Source organism: Sarcophilus harrisii, chromosome 1 (genome assembly GCF_902635505.1).
Source record: "Sarcophilus harrisii chromosome 1, mSarHar1.11, whole genome shotgun sequence".
Lineage (NCBI taxonomy): Eukaryota > Metazoa > Chordata > Mammalia > Dasyuromorphia > Dasyuridae > Sarcophilus > Sarcophilus harrisii.
In genome coordinates this window covers 648717247-648735132 of record NC_045426.1, presented here as the reverse complement: position 1 = coordinate 648735132, position 17886 = coordinate 648717247, and the positions used below count along the sequence as shown (strand labels likewise).

At 53.9% G+C, this 17886-nt stretch overlaps 2 protein-coding genes across 2 annotated transcripts; one reads left to right on the top strand and one right to left on the bottom strand.

Annotated features, from left to right (window-relative positions):
* The first annotated feature begins 19 nt into the window (after positions 1-19).
* PRDX2 (peroxiredoxin 2) lies at positions 20-3133 on the top strand. Its single transcript, XM_003760673.3, has 6 exons — positions 20-176; positions 908-1012; positions 1169-1322; positions 1987-2109; positions 2550-2680; positions 2855-3133. Exons 2-6 carry the CDS (start codon positions 910-912, stop codon positions 2938-2940), a joined length of 597 nt encoding a protein of 198 aa, XP_003760721.1. The 5' UTR covers positions 20-176; positions 908-909; the 3' UTR covers positions 2941-3133.
* Positions 3134-5403: 2270 nt separating this feature from the next.
* Positions 5404-7553, bottom strand: JUNB (JunB proto-oncogene, AP-1 transcription factor subunit). Its single transcript, XM_031947622.1, has one exon. The coding sequence runs from the start codon at positions 7123-7125 to the stop codon at positions 6043-6045; it is 1083 nt and encodes a 360-aa protein (XP_031803482.1). The 5' UTR covers positions 7126-7553; the 3' UTR covers positions 5404-6042.
* Between the last annotated feature and the right edge of the window lie 10333 nt (positions 7554-17886).

The following is a 17886-nucleotide window of genomic DNA, read 5'->3' as shown; positions in this document are numbered from 1 at the left end:
TCCTCCCCTTCTCCCCCCCCCACCCCCCCAGTCTGGCTGTAGGTGGTACAGGCCGCGGATAAAAGGAGCGGGCGGAGGCCGCGGGGATACTACTTTTGGTTTCCCCACTGCTACTGTTGCGGTCTGGGAGCACGCGCTACCTGTCTTTGTAGGCTCGGAGCCCGCCCTCCTTGCAGGTACAGTACGGGGCAGTGCGGCACGGCGCGGTAAGGTGCCACCCGAGACAGCGCAGCCGGGCCAGGCCAGATGCAGGCTGAGGGGCGCGATGGAGGCAGCCTGCGAATCCCACTTTCCAGGCAGACTGTGTTCTCGCCCGGTCTGACTCTGCCGGCGCTTCCCCCAGCAAGCAGCAAGCAACCCCGCCCCCCTCTCTGGTTCCCTGCCTTTGTTTGGGGGTAGGCGAGTGGGAACTGCTCCCAGGTGCATTTTCCTCCACCTGTCCCCCACTCAGCAGGGAGGCAGAGCTCGAGAGGAATCGAGGTACCTTTGTTCCTGCTCTAGAGGCCTAACTCAGCCTGCATCGGGACCCGGGAGGAGGTGGAAGAGCCTGCAGCCTTTGCCCGGGTGCCCAGACCTGTTTCCCGGGTGGGGTGGCGGCGCTGCGGGGGAGGCAGGAGGGCTGAATCTGAATTGCCCCTTTCCCCGCCGGCCTAGCCTAGTCTGGCCTGTGTGCGGAAGCCCTTTCCCCCCCGGCCTAGCCTAGTCTGGCCTGTGTGCCCAGGTCTCTGTATTGGGCCCATGGAGGGAGGGGTAGGGGGCTGCATGTGACCATCTTTGTCTGACCCACGTGCCCAGCCTAGCCTCGGGAAGGGTGTGGGGGAGGGGGAGTAGTGCTGAGTTGCACAGCCGGGTGAAGTGCCGATCAGGTGCCCTAATTGACCCTAAGGGGAAGTCCTTTTTTCCCCAGTCATGTCCTCTGGAAAGGCTCACATTGGAAAACCGGCCCCCGACTTCCACGCCACTGCCGTGGTCGATGGAGCGTTCAAGGAGGTGAAGCTGTCGGACTATAAAGGTGAGATAACAGTCTTAGAGGTCAGAGGTACTGGGATCTTCCCCTTTGCTGGAGGATGGAAGTCAGGGAGCCGGGAAATGATCCTATCACCTGGAGAGTGGGGGAGGGGTCCTACTTAGCACCTGTTCCTCATTCCTTTTGTTCTTATTGTTGTAGGGAAGTATCTGGTCATATTTTTCTATCCTTTGGACTTCACTTTTGTATGTCCTACTGAGATCATCGCCTTCAGTGATCGGGCCTCTGATTTCCAAAAGCTGGGCTGCGAAGTCCTTGGTGTGTCTGTGGATTCCCAGTTCACCCATCTGGCCTGGTATGGTTTTGACTAGGAGGAGGAGGATGGGGGAGGGACTATGACTTTCTGCTTCTCCCACCTGGCCTCCTTTTTTTTTTTTTTTTTTTTTTTTTTTTTTCCCCAATATCCCATGCCCCTGTAACTACTCCTGAATAAGGACTAAAGTGTTCCCAAAGTTGGGTTGCCAGGGTCTCTCTGTGGCAATTAGAACGGGAAGGGGCTTAGGAAGACATTTCACTCAGCCCCCATCATATTTAAAAGATGATAGACCTAGAGAGTTTAAGAGCAATTCAGCTGATTCATCAAGTACCAGCTGGTATTTGAACTCGGATCTTCATACTCTAGGTCTAGTTGTTGCTTTTTCTTCCATACTAGGCTATACTTTCTGTTCCATCTTCCTCAAAAATATAGAACAGCATCCTCCTCTTCCTGTCTTACCACTCCCTCCTGGGTGTGGTAGGTTTGAGCTTTGACAGCCTTGCCTACCACCCCTTTATCACCTGCTCTGGCCCCTTGAAGCTGCCCTTATCTCCTGCTCAAGCCCCTGGGGGGGGAAGGGAGGGGAGCCTTCTTAGCAAAATTGAGAGGGCTTCTTTCCTTGGAAACTGGGAGAGATGGCTCCTGATTGGGAGAAGGGGTATAAAGTAACATGGAAACTTCTTTCTCACTCTCCCTAAAAAAGGATCAACACCCCTCGAAAAGAGGGTGGCTTGGGTCCTTTGAAAATCCCCCTGCTGGCAGATGTAACCAGAAACCTAGCTCGAGACTATGGGGTACTGAAGGAGGATGAAGGCATTGCCTACAGGTATAACTGGGGGGACCCTCTATAAGTGTGTCATTTTATGTCCCTGATCTTCAATTTAGGAGTCACCTTTTTGGAATTGTCCATAGTTTTTGTAGCAAAAGACCATGTAGCAACAGCAGGGAGTTGGCAAGCTTTAGAGCTAGAAAGGACCTTGGAGATTATATTATCAAATTTCATTGTGTAAGTGTAAAAACTGAAGCTGAGAGGAATGAAAGACATGTATAAAGTCCCACAAGTGAAAAATACAGATCCAGAATTCAGACTTGGGGGTGGAGGGATTAGGGTAAAAATTATTAGGATCCTGAAACTACCCTAACAGAAAATAAACTGCAGACTTATTGATGTAGCAGAATGAGTTTGAAATAAAATTCCAGTCTTGTTTCTACTGAACAAGGCCTGGGTAGCTTCCAGGGTCTCAACTACTCTTTCTATTCATTCAGGGGCCTCTTTATCATTGATGCTAAGGGCCTTGTTCGTCAAATCACTGTCAATGACCTGCCTGTGGGTCGCTCAGTGGACGAGGCTTTGCGACTAGTGCAAGCATTCCAGTTCACAGATGAGCATGGAGAAGGTGAGCCTTGTATATTCCCCATCCCATCCCACCCTTAGGTCATGTTTTGCACTTCCTTCCCCTTTAGTTGGCTACCCTACCCCTGAGACCTGAGTTGGTCTTCCTAGGACTAAGGGCTGAGATACCGGTTTCCTGCCCCTTACCACTTCTGTTTCCTTTTTCTCCCCCTCGCAGTATGCCCAGCTGGCTGGAGGCCTGGAGGAGACACTATCAAGCCCAATGTAGAAGACAGCAAGGAATATTTCTCTAAGAACAACTAAGAAAGCTATTGCTGTTGCTTTCTTTGCTCTCCTGGCAAACCTTGATATGTTGAAGGAAGCTTCTGCCCCTCTGGGTAGTGGCCCTATCCCCAAATCCCCTCTTAGTCTCTTTTCCCCTTAGGGAGGGGGTATGTATAGAAGAGAAGAAAAAGGTCTACATCTAATAAACCTCTGGGAAAATCAAACATACCATTGAGTCTTATGGAGTTGGTCTTTGATTTCTTTGTTCCTTAGTTTAGAAGACAGTTAAATGTATAAACTGTTGCACTATTGTGGGTCTGGAATTATGCCTCGGGGCCAGAGGAAAAGGGTGTTTACAACCTCCAGGCCTTCATCTTTTTCTGTCCATCATAACCCCACGTGACTAAAGAAGGGCAAGGCTTTTAGACGCCTGATTTATGCAGCTCTCTCACTTTGCCACCAGGGGGTGGCCTTGTCTCAAGTTCCCACAGCTGAGGGAGGTCTGGGAAAACCGGCTCTCCTGGAGGAGCTTCATAGAATGGCAAAGCTTGGGGAAGGAGAGTTAAGAGATGAATATTTGTGATCTTGCCACCCTTGCTTTATAGGCTTAAAAAAAAAAAAATGCGGCGGCGGGGCAGGGGGGGAAACTGGCCAGAGCAGCATATATCTAATTGGTACCATCAGTTTGGACTTGAATGAAATTATACATTTTAGGGAATGGTTTCATCATAAGAGAAAAGGGAGAATCACCTCCACAGCCTTGTTCTCCCTGAGAAACATCCTCATATGCACCCTTCTCCTGAAGTGTGCCCTTCCTATCTCTGCTTCTGGTACGCTTGAAAGGAAAGGGGGAAATTCAAGGAAATGCTGTAGTTGGCAAGTAAATACGTGTAGAAGGCACCAGCCCAAGTCTTACAAGTTGTTCCTTCAGCTGAAGAGGTAATGGGGCCTTGGCTTAAAGCCTTCCTAAAGATCTCTGAGGCCACATTTCTAAGTGGTAGCCCTGCCCCACACACTTTACTGAGATGGAAGCAGGGGTTGCCAGGGGGGTTCTTGGAGGAAATGTAACTCCCCCCTAAATCTCTGAAATGCCAGCTATGTGTCTACCGTACCCTCCTGTGACTGGTATCCGGAAAAGAGGTTACAGGAATCAAGGGCTTGGTGGAGTGAGGACAGGGAGTAGCCTGAGCAGGCCTATAGTCCACTGGCACAGGGGGAAGAGACGGCCCCCAACCGCTTCCTGAACTGTCTCCTTCCCTCTCCAACATTAAGTGCCAGACCCTTGTCTGAGTCCCAGGGGCTGGGGGGAAGGGAGAGGGTTGGTGCGCCCCCGGGGCACAATCCTGGGGAAGATGTGTAGCCGCCTGTGTGTCTAGTCTATTGGGTTACCCTTTCCTCCTCCCCCCATCCCAGGTGCTGGGCTGCCCTGCCTGAGCCCCAGGCGGGGGGAGTGGGCGAGGCTGCAGCGGCGCCTGTCGCTGGTGGGGCAGTGAGGAGCCGACAGGGCATGACCAGACCTGGGCGCCCTGGCATGGGAAGCTGGCACCACCCACCACCTGGGACTAAGGCGGGTGTGGGAAGGAGTGCAGACTGGAGGCAATCACCACCCTTCCTGGTCAGCCGGGCACTGGAGAGCCCCGCCTCCCCTCCCCCAGTCCCAGGCTGGCTTCAGGGTCTGTCCTGGCACACGGACTAAGGCGCCAGGCTGGGGGCGGGGGAGGAGAACAGACTGGGCAGCTTGGCCCCGGAACCTAACAGGTTCTCTGGCTTTGTGGGTCCCGAGTTTGGTCCTGGGGACACCGCATGTAATACCACAGGCTCAGGCTTCCCAGCTCTGTTTCCCGCCCATTGCCACAGGGGAGGGGGGTTTCCTGGCCTGGGGTTGGACCGCCGCCCCACTTCTCGCTCTGGGAAAATCCCGGCCCCTCTTCCCGGTGCTCAGGGTCAGCCGGGCAACGTGGGAGGGGATTCCCGGAATAGGCCTGACCGCCGGCGCGTCACTGGGCAGAAACGGCCCAAATATGGGCATGGCTTCCTGTGCGTCACCGGGAAAAGCCCCCTGGCGCGAGAAACCGCGCTTGCGCAGTCGAGGCCCGCTCCAGCTCCCCCGTAGGGTCTTTTTCTCGGCAAAAGAAAGGTATGGGTCCAGCTTCAAAGCTAGAAAAAGTCCCGGCGACGTCATAGCCAGTCCCACTGGGCTAGGACGGCTCCAGGCTACAGACTGCCGGAACAGAGAAGAGCCTAAAAACAGAACAGACTGGAGAGATACACTGTAGCTACCGAGACTGAGAGAAACAGAGAGAAAAGGGAATTAGATCTAAGGGACAGGGACGGTAAAGAGCCAGAGATTCCTAGAAAAAGAGAGAGACAGGCGGAGGGATGGAGACAGCCATCATAGGAAGCTTCAGGAGGCAGTCAGTAAAAAGGCAGGTTCAAATTAGCTCTCCCTCCCCCTCGCATTCCCTCCCCCACCTTTTAATTAAGACGCCAAGAGTAATAAATAATAAACAGTCTTTTTTTTACTTAAATAAATTCAATAAAAAGTCAGAACAACAAAAACACATACACAAAAATGATAAAATAAACTTTAAAACCCAAGTGCTTCGGGAGACACAACCCGATGGGACCCTCGGGGCAGGCAGGGTGGGCAGGCACGGAGCATCCCTTCCTAGGGGCTCCCTCCAGCCCCTTCCCCGCCACCGCTGGGGCCATGTGCGGGCGGCGGGGCCAGCTCCGCCGCGGGGATAGAACTTCTTTCTTAAATACACAAATATATTATATTCAATATGAATCGTGTCTGTTTCCAGCAGAAAAAAAAAAAACAAAAAAACAAAAAAACAAAAAAACGTACAAAACAGGAAGTACAGAGGGTCGCCCCAGAGGTGTGGGGGCCCAGACCAAGGTGGGGCTTGTAAACTTCGAGATTGGAACTAGAGGGTGAGTGGGGAAGGAAGAGAGCGAGCCGACAGGCGTGCTGGGCGGGGCCCCTCAGTCTAGTCCAGTGCCCTTCAGGTGGCCCTGCCCTCCTCCCGCGTCTCAGAGTCTGCGGCCCGCCCATAGCCGGGCAGAATCACGCGCGGCGGGGGCGTGAGGGGGAGAGTCAGTCACGCAGCCGGGTCCGTGGGTGGGCCGCGCGTGGGCTCAGAAGTTCTGCATCTTGACGGCCAGCAGCAGCTGGCAGCCGCTGTTGACGTGGCTCAGCACCTTCTGCTTGAGCTGCGCCACCTGTTCCCGGAGCAGACTGGCGGTGTTCGACAGCCCAGCGTTTTCGGACTTGAGTGTCTTCACCTTGTCCTCGAGTCGCGCGATGCGCTCCAGTTTCCGTTTGCGGCACTTAGTGGCCGCCAACCGGTTCCGCAGTCGTTTCCTCTCCACCTTGATGCGCTCTTGGTCCTCCATGTTGATGGGCGACACGGGGGGAGTCCCGTCCCTGCTGCGCGCCTCGGGCACCGTCTGTGGCTCCTCCTTGAAGGCCGCCAGCGGCCCCCCGCCTCCCGCACCTCGGGCGCTCAGTCCCACGGAAGCCGGGTGGCCCCCGGCAAAGGGCGGTCCATGGGGGAGGTAGCTGATGGTGGCAGTAGGGTAGCCGCCCGCGGCTCCTGCGCCCGCGCCCCCACTACCTCCACTGGCGCTGTAACTGGTGAGGTTGGTGTAGACAGGAGGCGGTTCGGGGCCCAGGGCCGAAGGACCGTAAACGCTACTAGGGGGTGCCGGGGGGCCTGCGGTCCCGGAGCTGCCGCTGCCGCTGCTCAGGGACACGTTGGGGGGCGTCACGTGGTTCATCTTGTGCAGGTCGTCCAGCGCTTTGACGAAGCCATCAGCGAAACCCTCCTGCTCCTCCGTCACACTGCGCGAGTAGAAGTACTGGCCCGGCGGCGTGGGCGTTGTGGTGATGAGCCCGTTGCTGTTTTGCGCTATGAGGCGCTCCAGCTCCGGAGACGCGAGCTTTAACGAGCCAGCCGGCCCAGCCGGGGCCTCGTTTTGAGGGGGAGCTGGCGGTCCCGAAAAGTAGGCGCCACTCGCGTCCTCTGGCCCCGGTCCCCGACCGTGCCCTGGCGCCTTGAGGCCGCGGTAGGGGTCAGTGGCAGCGGCAAGATTGAGCGCCAAGTTCTGTTTCAGCAGCTTGTAATCGTGCAGTCCCAAAGCGCTGGCACCTCCCCGGCCATAAGCTGCCGCCGGGTACGAATCATCGTGGTAGAAAGGTTGCTCCATCTTCGTGCACATCCAGGCGCCCGCGCGCCCAGCCGGCAGCTACCGGCGCTCCCTGAGAGGGAGGAGGAGACCCCTGAGACACTCGAGCTCGGATGCCCAGGTGTCCTCGGGGCACGCTTTGGGGAGCTCGGGTCAGACCAGCCGCTACTGGCCTCCGGAACGCACCTCGATGGGTACCCTTGCTGTGTCCCACTCTCCCGGACTGTCTTCAATGACCGCCCCCAACCTTCCAAGTCCCGAGAAAACAGTGGCAAGGCTCTCGAATCGGTGAGGCAGATCTGACAGCAGGATCCCAAGTCCCGGCCTGGTTCAGCTGGTCTCCTCTGCGCCGCACCCTGTTTGCTAGCTGGCTCGGCCGATCAAGGCTCTATGGCTGCTTGTCCTACTCAAGCTCCCGCTCCGAACCCACAGCCTTCGGACTCCCCGCTTCTTTGCCGGCCTCGCTGCGTACCCCGGAGCCTTTATACGGCAGTGGCTGCGTAAGCGATCGCTGATTGGTCGTGCCGGAGAACCAGGCCCCCGCCTCCTCCCGCACCCCACTCTCTCCCTCCCCGCCCTGTAAGCCGGGGCTCGGCGTGGGGAAGGGGAGGAGGAGGCTGGCGTCACTGCCAGGAAGCGCGTGTCCTTGTAAACAGCGGCGGCGGGACAGGGCCGGGCAAGGACAGGGCTGGGCCGGCACTGTACTGGGATGGGCCAGAAAGACAGGGAAACTGGGGGCCGGAGTAAGGGGCTGGAGACCGGGCCGCTGAGAGACAAAGCATGGGAAACAGCAGGGAAGAGGAGGGCCTAGTATACCCAGGTCTGAAATATGAGATGGGGGATCCTAAGACCCACCTAGGGACTGAAGGCGATCCCTGAATCGAGAAGCTGCTGTGACAAATCCCGGAGGGAATTCACCGACCCCTCTGCTCCCGACACCTGGAGCCACCCCACTTCCTACTACACCTCCCTCCACACACACAGTGTCACCAATGAAGATCTTGCTTGACCCTAACATACAGTCCGGAACCCCCTATCTACTTGCCGTATATTAGGATACCAGAAAACCTAGAACTGGGAAGGAGGCAGATGGGAGGTTGTGAGGATGGTTATCTGTAGATCTAGACCTCCAGTGCCTCTTCATTCCTATCTCCCAACCCCAGACTTGCTTGCTCCCCTAGCAGAAGGTCTGACAGGGAAGAGCAGGATGCTTAGGTTCTTCTCCCAATCTATGAGTCTATGGGAGCACACCCACAGAGTCACAGGTTAGCAGAGCTAGAAGGTATTTTAGAAATAATCATTGAGTTAATTTCCCATATTTTACAGGAGGAGGTACCAAAGGAGGAAGGTCCAAAGGTAGTAAGAAGCTGAGACCTGTCTAGAGTCCAGGTTTCCTGACTCCAAGCCTAGGGCACTTTTTCAGCTTACTTCCTTCCCTTTGGGATCTGGTTGATATCCGGGAGACTCCCCAGGGTGGTTCCAGTCCCTGACTCTCTTCCTAGGAAACCTGCTTAAGAAAGGGCTAACAGCCGGAAATGTGGCAACGGTTCTGAAGGACTGGGACACGATAGGAGCTAGGGAGTGGGTACATGTCCTGCCTCCAGATCTGCTCTCCCAAATCAAGGGCAGGGATAGAGCTACCTTTCTTCCCCACAAGAACAGGTCCAGGCCTGTCTCTGAAAGTCAGTGAGACCTTTCTTTAAGCATCCTCAATAATCAGACTATTGAGTATTTCCAAGATATCCAAGCATCTCATGGGGCTGGAGAGATGCACAAGGTCTGGACTTGGGGGAAGAGGGGAGAGCTACATAGCACCTTAGTCTTCATCTATAGTCTCTTGCACCATTGGCTAGTTTGAGAGAGGGAGAGAAGGGCAGAATGGATTGTACAGTTTAATTCACCTGTGAGATGATCACTCCCCTCTCCCAACTCTTATCCATCTCCTAAGTCACGTATGGAAACGGTGCAGGAGATATAGAAAGACTGGCTCTAAACGGCCTCTCTAGTCATGGGATCGCTTTAAGGGGGTTTCCAATACAGCACTGATTAGGGTGATATAATACCAGAGAGAAGATGGGGGCGGGGTGGCAGAGCTCTTGTCAGCGTCTCTATAGTAACCGAAGGGGGCTTTAGCATATTGTCTGCCCCTGGCTCTCAGAAAAGAGAGGGGCTGCGAGGGGACAGCGCGACCCGAATAGATTCTCCTGACTCACCAAAAGTCTGACCTTCTTGCAGGCCATTAAACCTCGGCCCCATCAGGTGTCTTATTTTTCCTGTTTCTCTAGATCTCCTCTCTAGTCCCTGAGATCCTTTCACCGTAGAATTCTTCGGTCTCTAAATCTTTGTCCCCAAAATCCCCAGTTTCAGGAGCTTGAGCACTCACTCCCCACCCCTGCCTTGGACTCTCTGTCCCATAGTGGCCCATAGATCTTTCCTTTGAGTCGCTTCCCTCCAGCCTTCTCTGGTCCTTGCTAGATCAGATTTCATCCCCTCCCCTCCCCCCCTTCGCCCTAGTATCTTAAGTCTTAGTCCCGCCAGATTCAAACTCCAGTCCCCAGCACCAGCTTGGGCTCGCAGACTCCGGACTCTACCCCGCTGGTTCTCCCGGGTCCTGTCTCCCTCCCCCCATTCAATCTATCTGGTCCCGCCTTCCTAGTCTCTACCCTAAATCCAAATAAGGTCACAGGAAGGGGCGGGGCTCGGAGCCCGAAGCCCCGGTTCCTGCCAGGTCCTAAGGAGGGGCCAAGCCGGGCCCCTCTCTGGCTAGTTCCAACCAGCCCCGGCCACCGCCCCCGGACAGCCCCCCCCTTATCCGCCCCTGGGCCTTCAGCTTTGTCCTGCCCCACCCCGCCCTACCCAGCCAGGTCCTGTCCCCTTGCCCTGAGGCAGGATTCCGGGGAGCACAGCCAGGCTTGGGCCAGACTTCACCCCATCCTGGGGCGGAGGTTGGGGTGAGTGGGAAGGGAACAAAGCAGCTAGGAGGACAAGGTCCGGGGCGCTGGTGTAGCGGAGGAGCCTTGGGCTTTAAGTGAGGAGGGATTGAGTGACAGTTCCCATTTCTTAGGACAGCTGGAATTATTGGGTAGGACTGGGATGGTGAGGCATCGTGTCAGACTAGCGGTGGAACTTCCCAGATGCCAGGGTGTGCGTCTGGAACAAAAAGGAAGTCTCACTTCCCTTCCAGAGAGGCCCAGGGCTGCAGTCGGGGGCAAAGGCTGAGATGACTTGGAGGGAGCTGTCCAGCCCCCACTTTTACCCAGAGAGGACTTGTGCAAGGAAAGAAACCTTGTCTCAGATTCAGGTCGAGTTTTGGACCCATTTCTGCCACTTATTTGTCTAAGACTGACTCTCTCCCGTCTTAGGGTCCTGATTTCCCCATTAATAAAATACAGGACCTGAACAAGATGACATCTTTACAATACTGATACTTTAAACAGAGACAAAGACACGGCTCCTACATTGGGCAAATGACTCCTTTTGTGGGTCTTTGTTTCCTTATTTGTAAAGAGTAGAATTAGGTAATATATTTCGGATCACATACAGAAAAGTTCAGAAAGTGAGGGCAGACATAGGAAGCTAAAGAGAGACAGAGAGAAAAGAGAAAGAGAGAGGGAGAGGGAGAGGGAGAGGGAGAGGGAGAGGGAGAGGGAGAGAGAGAGAGAGAGAGAGAGAGAGAGAGAGATGCATAAAGGGACAGGGATGGAGAAAGATAGAGCTTAAGGGGCACAGAAACAAAGACAGATGGAAAGAGAAACAGTGAGAGGTGGAGATGCAGGCAAACAGAGGAACTAAAGGAAGAGGATTGCTTATGTGTGGAGTAAGAAAATGAAAGAGGGGAAAGAGAAACTGAGACTAAATGAACCAGATATATATATACAGAGTTAAAGACAGGATAAAAAAAATGAAATGAATACATATGGTGGGGGAAGGAAGCAGGAGAATATAACGAGGAAGATTAGAAAAGATGACAAAGACCCTGTCCTCAACTCTGAACTTCCAGCTTCTTTGTCTAGTTTAGGTATGTCTATTCCCAGTTACCTCTGTGTGTACTACTTTTCCCCAACCTGGACCTCAGCTCAGAACCTCACGTTTTCCCCTCCTTTGCCTCTCCTCCCCAACTCTTCCCAACTTGGTCTCTTTCTCCATTCCCTCCCTCATCCCGGTCTCTATCTTTTGGGATATATCCCAGGCTGTGCCTGGCTAGCCAGGAGGGATGGGGTGAATCTAAGGGTAGTGGGGGGGGGGAGGGAAGCTGGGCTCTGTCTGGCCGGCACTTTGCCAGTCTCCCTGTCTCCCGCCCATGCTAATGACTCCCTGACTGACACCTGGCAAGACCATTGGGCTGGGGGAGGCCAGGGCCTCTGCAGGGGCTTTCCCATGATAGAGAGAAAGGAGAGGGTGGGGGTGGAGGAAAGCAACAGAGAGGATGGGTAAAATAAGTGCTGGGGGAGGGGTACAGACAATCATTCACTGGCTAACCCAGGTCCTCTTTACAAACTATCCACCCCCTGCTCCCAGGAGTTCAACCACCACCCCCCTCCAAGCCATGGCTGGGGGTGGGCAGGGACCCAGAGGTTTTGGTGACTCAGCTCCCACATCAGGCTTTGGTCAGCTAAAGAGATAGATATCAGGTTGAAAGGATGGGAAACAGGGAAAGGACTGAAACAGACTAAGATCTAAAGACAAAAGTAGACAACAAAGATAGGAAGAAAGGTGGGAAAAGAAAAAAACAGACTCAAAGGCAGAGAAAAAGGAGAGGAGGGAGGAAAGGAGGGAAAAGAGGGGGACAAAAAATACCAAGATGGAGAATGCCTACTTCACTTCTAAGGTCCCTTACAATTAAGATTCCTGTTTTGGGGATAAAAACAGAGATAGAGGGAGTTAGTGAATAGTCATAGTAGTACAGATGCAAACAGACAGGAAAGGAACTGAGAGACACTCTGCTCTCAGAAATTCTATGCAACACCATCAAAGAAATATACAGAAACATACAGAAAAATTGGAGGGATGAAGATCCACAGATCTTTTTATGTCTAGAGATTATATTATATCTTATTATAAAGACAAGTATCAAAGATTTAAAAATATGGCAAGTAGACAAACTAATAGGTAGATCAGGGTAAAGGGAAGGGGGGGGGGAAGGATGAAATGAAATGATGGGTTGGAGTGGCTAACTAGTACTGTAGTCCATTATATTGAATAGAAATGAAACTGAGATGGGGATGGGGTATGTATATTGTAGTGGGGATGGGATAAAAGCTTATATATCGAAGATTGGAAGAATGGGAGATCATTCCTGTTTCTCTGTCCCCACCCCCACCTCCCAGTTCCTTGAGAAGGCTAGTCAGGCAGGTTCCAGGCTCAGGACAGCCTCCATGCCAGCCTCACCCTTGTGGCCTGTGTTTCTTGGGCACCACCCCGCCCCCCAGCCGCCCTGCTGGCGCCAAAGGCTCCAGCAACCAGGTAGGCGTGGACAGAAGACACCCCCTGCTTCCCCCCACCCTCCCTGTGCCTGGCACTATTAGCACTGCCCAAGCCCCAGGGAGGTGGGCACAATCTACAAGCATCTGGTTGGACTCTGACCCTCTTGGAAAGAGGAAGCCCTTGAGGCTGGGGTGACTTCCCCCCAGGACAGGATTCTTTGGGGCTTTTGGACAGCATGCCCTGCAACCTGACTTCTCCTTCTTATAAATAGCATGGTAAACCTTTCCCCCATCTTATCCTTCCAAAAATCTCTCTAATCAACAGCCAATTGTTCCCCTTAGGAAACTGAGGCCTGAAGAAGGGAAGAGTCATCGTTCCCTACCCTCCCCCCCCCCCCCCCATTCAAACAGCAAACAAAACAACTGGCGCTAGAACCCAGAGGTCAGGCTTCCTAGCTCCAGGAAGTAAGTGCTGGGGAGGGGGCAGGGCAGGAGAGGAAGTAGAGAAAGAGGAAGAGGTCAAATTCAATGGGGAGCTGGGGAGGGTTTGGCCCCTCCTTCCCTGCCTACTCTGGAAGCCCAGCAGTGGAATTAAAGTAGCTGGCTAGATTTGGAGGCAAAGGTTCTGGGTTCAAATCCTTTTCTGACATGCACTGTGTATGTGGCTATGGGCAAGCTACTGCGCCACCAAGTTCCCTCATCTGTAAATTTAGGGAGTTGAATTAGCATTTTTAGTCCTTCCAGCACTAAATCCTATGATTATAAGGACAAAGTAATTTTGGCTGAGTTCAAGGAAGAGTTGGAGAAAATTTATCTGCAGCCTAAACCCTGGCTTCTCCACCCCTCCCAGTCCTGCTCTATGGGCTCAAAAAGGGATGGAGTGGGGTGGTGCAGATTAAAAAGGAAGGAAAGATTGACAGGCAGTGTGATGTGAAAACACCCTTGGATCTTAAATTGGAAGACCTGGGTCTAAATCTTGTCTCTACGGTTACTACTCCCTGGGTGAGTTACCTTGGTCAGCCTTTCCTTTTTCTGGGCTTGTTTCCTAGGATTCAACAAAATGAAGGAGTTTAAATCGATGACTTCTAAGGTCCCCTCCAACTTTAAATCAGATTAAACCCATGAGGAAGAAAAGAGGAAGCAGTTGAGATTGAGGAAAGAATTTGAGGGAATTCATTCACCCCCAATCCCCAAGTTCCCTTAAGTAGTTAAAGTCAGCCTCTAACCAAACCTACTGTTGGTGCCTGAGGTTCAGTGCAGGAAGCAAAGCCCTGAGTCTTTACTTGGGTGGGGCAAGCCAATCTCTTACCCCATCCCCCAATTCCAGGGCTCCCAACCCTTTCTGGAAGAAGTATTGGGCCCAACCTCTTCTCTCAGACTCCTCACTATGGGAGATGTGAGGGAAGGGTCCAATGCCCCAAAGGGAAAGAGGGATGATTCCCATCAAAGCGATACTCATCCACCCCTCAGTGGAGTACAGGGATACTAAGTTCTTAAGTTGTAGTAGAGAATGTGCTAGCAAGATCTTAGATGTGAAACCCATGAAATGAGTGGAGAATGAGAGTCCTTCAGGGGAACAAGGACAGACAGGTGGTGGGGGGGGGGGGGGGCAGATGAACTGAGAAAGCTACTAACAAATTCTGTCCCATCATCACCCAAGGTCCTCACCACCCATTCCCCCTGCCAGAACAAGAGGGAGAGGAGGGAGCAGACTCAATTGATCTGAGATAGGAAACACCAGAGTTGCTGCTGGGATGGGGAGAGGGGTGCTGCAGAAGCAGGAAAGCCAGGACTGGTTTAGCGATTGTGACTAGGTTATATATTAGAGTGTGTTCTCTGGTGTATGTATTAGTTGGGGTCTGCAACCTCTGTAATCTTTCTCTGTTCTCCCTGAGTTGTATATGTGTTTAGTGGAGTTCTGTTCTCCCAAAGTTATATACCGAGTTTTGTATATCTGGCGTGTGTGTGTGTGTGTGTGTGTGTGTGTGTGTGTGTTTCTACAGCTGTGTGTCAGGTGACCCTGTTTTCACTGTCTGATGGCCCAAGCTGATGTCTCCCCGAGGGGGGGGAGTTGGGATGAGGGGAGAGCCGGGAATCTCCAGTCCACAGGATGTTCCCGAGACACTAGACCAGACTTGGGCTTCATCCTTCAGTTCCTCCTCCTTCTACCCCTCCCCCATAGCTCTGGCTGGCTGGCCTGCAAACCTCTCCACAGGGACCCAGGCATTCTGCACCCTCAGCTCCTGGGGGCGGGGCTGTGTCAGGGCTGGGGAATGAGGGTGGCAGGGAGGAGGCCCCCAACGGGCCAGACGGGTTCCTCCTCATTCCTCCCACCGCCTCTCACTTCCTGGGTGCATGGCAGGAGGTGGGGATGGGGGGGAGGGGTGTGGTGATAGGGTGTGGAGAACCGAGGCCTGAGGGCCAGACCCGGGGGCGTTAGGACTAGACCTTGTGGCCTGGGGTAAAGAGGAATGGATCTTAGGCCTTCGGAGCCCAGCCTTGATGAGACCCACCCCTCAGGACTTGGGATCTGACCTGAGAGGGGGAATGAGGGGCCTCAGGACAGGAAATGGCCAGGAGTAGGGGCAGTTTTCTCTTGGACCCTCTTAAGTGGATCTTAAGAGAGTCTCAAAACCAGACTAGTAAGGATTTAGATCCCTTGGAGGGAGCCTTTAGAACCAAATTTGGAGACTGGGAGCCATGTTTTGTATTCCTGGAGGGGGATCATGGGCCTCAAGGCTACATCTGAAGATTGGGGGTGGGTGGGAAATCAAAGGCAAGAATTTCCAACAACTATTCCTGATCTATCTAGAGTGTCTGGGTCAGACTAGAGATCCACTGGACATGGAATAGCCCCCAAACTGAGACTGGTGGCTTAAGGAGAGGGACAGAGGCACAGGAGAAGAGGCTAAGCTAGGAGTTTGATGCTTGTGTCCTCTTGGGGTCTGGGGCCTGGTCTGGGGGGAGAAAGGGGGGGGGGGAAGATGTTTTGAGTCAGAGCCTAGGTGTGGGGGGGCAGCTGATAACTTTAGCTTTGAAGTTAGGACTGGAATGAATAGAACAACAGTTGGTGTTTTTTTTTTTTTAACTGTTTCTCTACCAGCTTTCTCTGCAAAAAAAACTTCCTGTCTGATGGGGACATGACTTAACTCCTTCCCATAAGCCCATGTTCCCATAAAGTTTTTGCATACATGACTTTGGCATGTTTAACAGATGATGGATCATGCAGGCTTCAGCAGACTGGCCATACTGGGTGGCCCTTGGACCTCTGTGTTGACTCGCGGATCCAGAGACATGCATGTGGGCACAGCAAAAGCATGTTTATTTGTGCTGGTGTTGAGCCCTTGAATTGGGGCCACAGGGTGAGAGGCCAAGGCCTCCCCAGGCCTGAGTGAGTCACCCCCACACACAAACCTATATTGGCCCTTCCTAGATTCTGTGGGGTGAGGTCAAAACAGCCACCTGGGTCCCCATTTCTGGAAAGATGTGATTTAAACATCTTAGCTTCCATCAATACTCCTAGACTGGGAATCAAAAGTCCCCTCTTCTGTCTAGGCTCCAGCTGTTCCCCACGCCACGCCACCCCCACCACCTACAGGATGAAGTGGCTGAACTGGAAAGTTTCCCATTGTCCTGCACTTCGGTGTTTCAGCCCTGCTCCTGGTCTCTCCGGCCTGGGCTGTAGGAGATGTAGAGGGGACTGAGACCCTCACAGATGTTCCCCCCCCCCTTACTATCGAGAAAGTCGCGGGAAGAGATGATTCATAGGGTGGAGCCCCCCAATACACTGGGGACCCTGGGGCCTGAGTCACAGCCAGAGAGGGAAGGGCATTGAACCCTCTCACTCCAGGCGGGCCAGGAAAAGAAGGTTCTCCCCACTTACGCCCCCTGTCCAAAGCCGCACCAGCATAAGCAGCTCTGTGAGAGGGGTGTTCGGGGAAAAAAGGCCAGAAGTCGCGGTAACCATGGAGATGGGGTATCGCTGGTGGCCCGGTTGTCGAACCCGGGGAAGCCCCGGCCTGGTTTCAGCCCGGCAGGAAGGGGTTAACAGCCACCCTGCTTTCCCGGTTTCACAACAGTCGGAAAAGCCCCTCCGAGGGCCGGGGGGAGGAGAAAGGAAGGGGAGAAGGGTTGGCGGGGGCAGGTGTGGGATGGGGTTCGCGCACAGCGAGGGGACCAGGGAGGGGCAACCGCAAGCCTCGCTTTCCCAGACCTTCCTGCCCCGGCCACTCCCGCAGCGCCCCAGGGAGCGATGCACACGTTTCTCCCGACGCGCACAAGCACGGATGCGCTCGGTCCCTCCCCATCCCTATCCGCCCGATTCCCACTTCCCTAGAGAACGCATTCTTCGTCACGCACGCACGCACACAGATCCCTTCCCTACCCTCATCACGCACGCGGCCCCCTCCCGTTTCCGTCACGCAAGTCGGCCCCGCCCCTTTGCCGTCACGCAGGCAGAGCTTCCCCGTCACGCACTGAGACCCTTCCCTCCGCCGCGGCTCTCCAATATATATCCCTTCGCAGCCTTGGTCTTAGACATAAGTTCCTCTGCACCCTTCTTAAACACCCCGACCCCTGGCCGTCCACACCAAGCACACAGCACTCCTCGGGCCGTCAGCCCCACCATGGTCTTCCTTTGGCACTCGGCTCCCTCCCCCTCTCTTCGCTAGCCAAAGCTCTCTCTGGGTCAGCTTCCGCTACCCCCCCAAACGGAGACTGAAAAAGGTGGGGGGAATGGAGGCACCAGCAGGCATGAGACCCGCCCAGACCAGATACTTCTTACCCCACTCCCTTGGAGGGGGAAGAGAAGAACCCCGGGCCCCTACTGTTCCCTGGGCTCCTAGTTCCCTGACCATAATGTCCTTCGGTGCCTCGTCCCCTCTGGATTTGTTCATGATGCCACCACTGATTTCTCTAGTTTACAGACTTATAACGCTCACTTCTTACAAATCTCAGGGGAAGATAGCAGTGCGAGCATGATTGTCCCCACTCTGCCGCATCCCCTTCGAAGTCTTTGATTTAGGAAGGGCTGTAGGATTGTCCCCACTCCGCCGCCCCCATGTGATTACTGTATTTCAATGTAAGTTTTTTTGTGTCCCAGTCTTGTTTATTTTATGCATCTGGAATAGAAGGGGTTCCAACATCCAAAAGTGTTAAAGGGCTTCATGACGGAAAGGGTTGAGAACCACTAATTTAGACTCTGGAGTGTCATAGGCTCCTATCCCGCACGGGAGATCCCTTATGGGATAAGGAGCCTGGTCGCCGATGAGAGACCCCCGAAGACGAGGACCTGCAGGCGCATTTGGATTCACACAGGAGGGAAACACTCAAAGGGAGGGGGGGGGAGAAACAGGCTGGGTTTAGTCTAGCT

Excerpts from the sequence above, each read along its gene's own strand:
- PRDX2 (XM_003760673.3), top strand. The coding sequence starts at position 910 with ATGTCCTCTGGAAAGGCTCACATTGGAAAACCGGCCCCCGACTTCCAC. Across the intron at positions 1,013-1,168 it reads GAAGCTGTCGGACTATAAAG|GGAAGTATCTGGTCATATTT; the intron begins GTGAGATAACAG and ends TTATTGTTGTAG. Across the intron at positions 2,110-2,549 it reads GATGAAGGCATTGCCTACAG|GGGCCTCTTTATCATTGATG; the intron begins GTATAACTGGGG and ends CTATTCATTCAG.
- JUNB (XM_031947622.1), bottom strand. The coding sequence starts at position 7,125 with ATGTGCACGAAGATGGAGCAACCTTTCTACCACGATGATTCGTACCCG.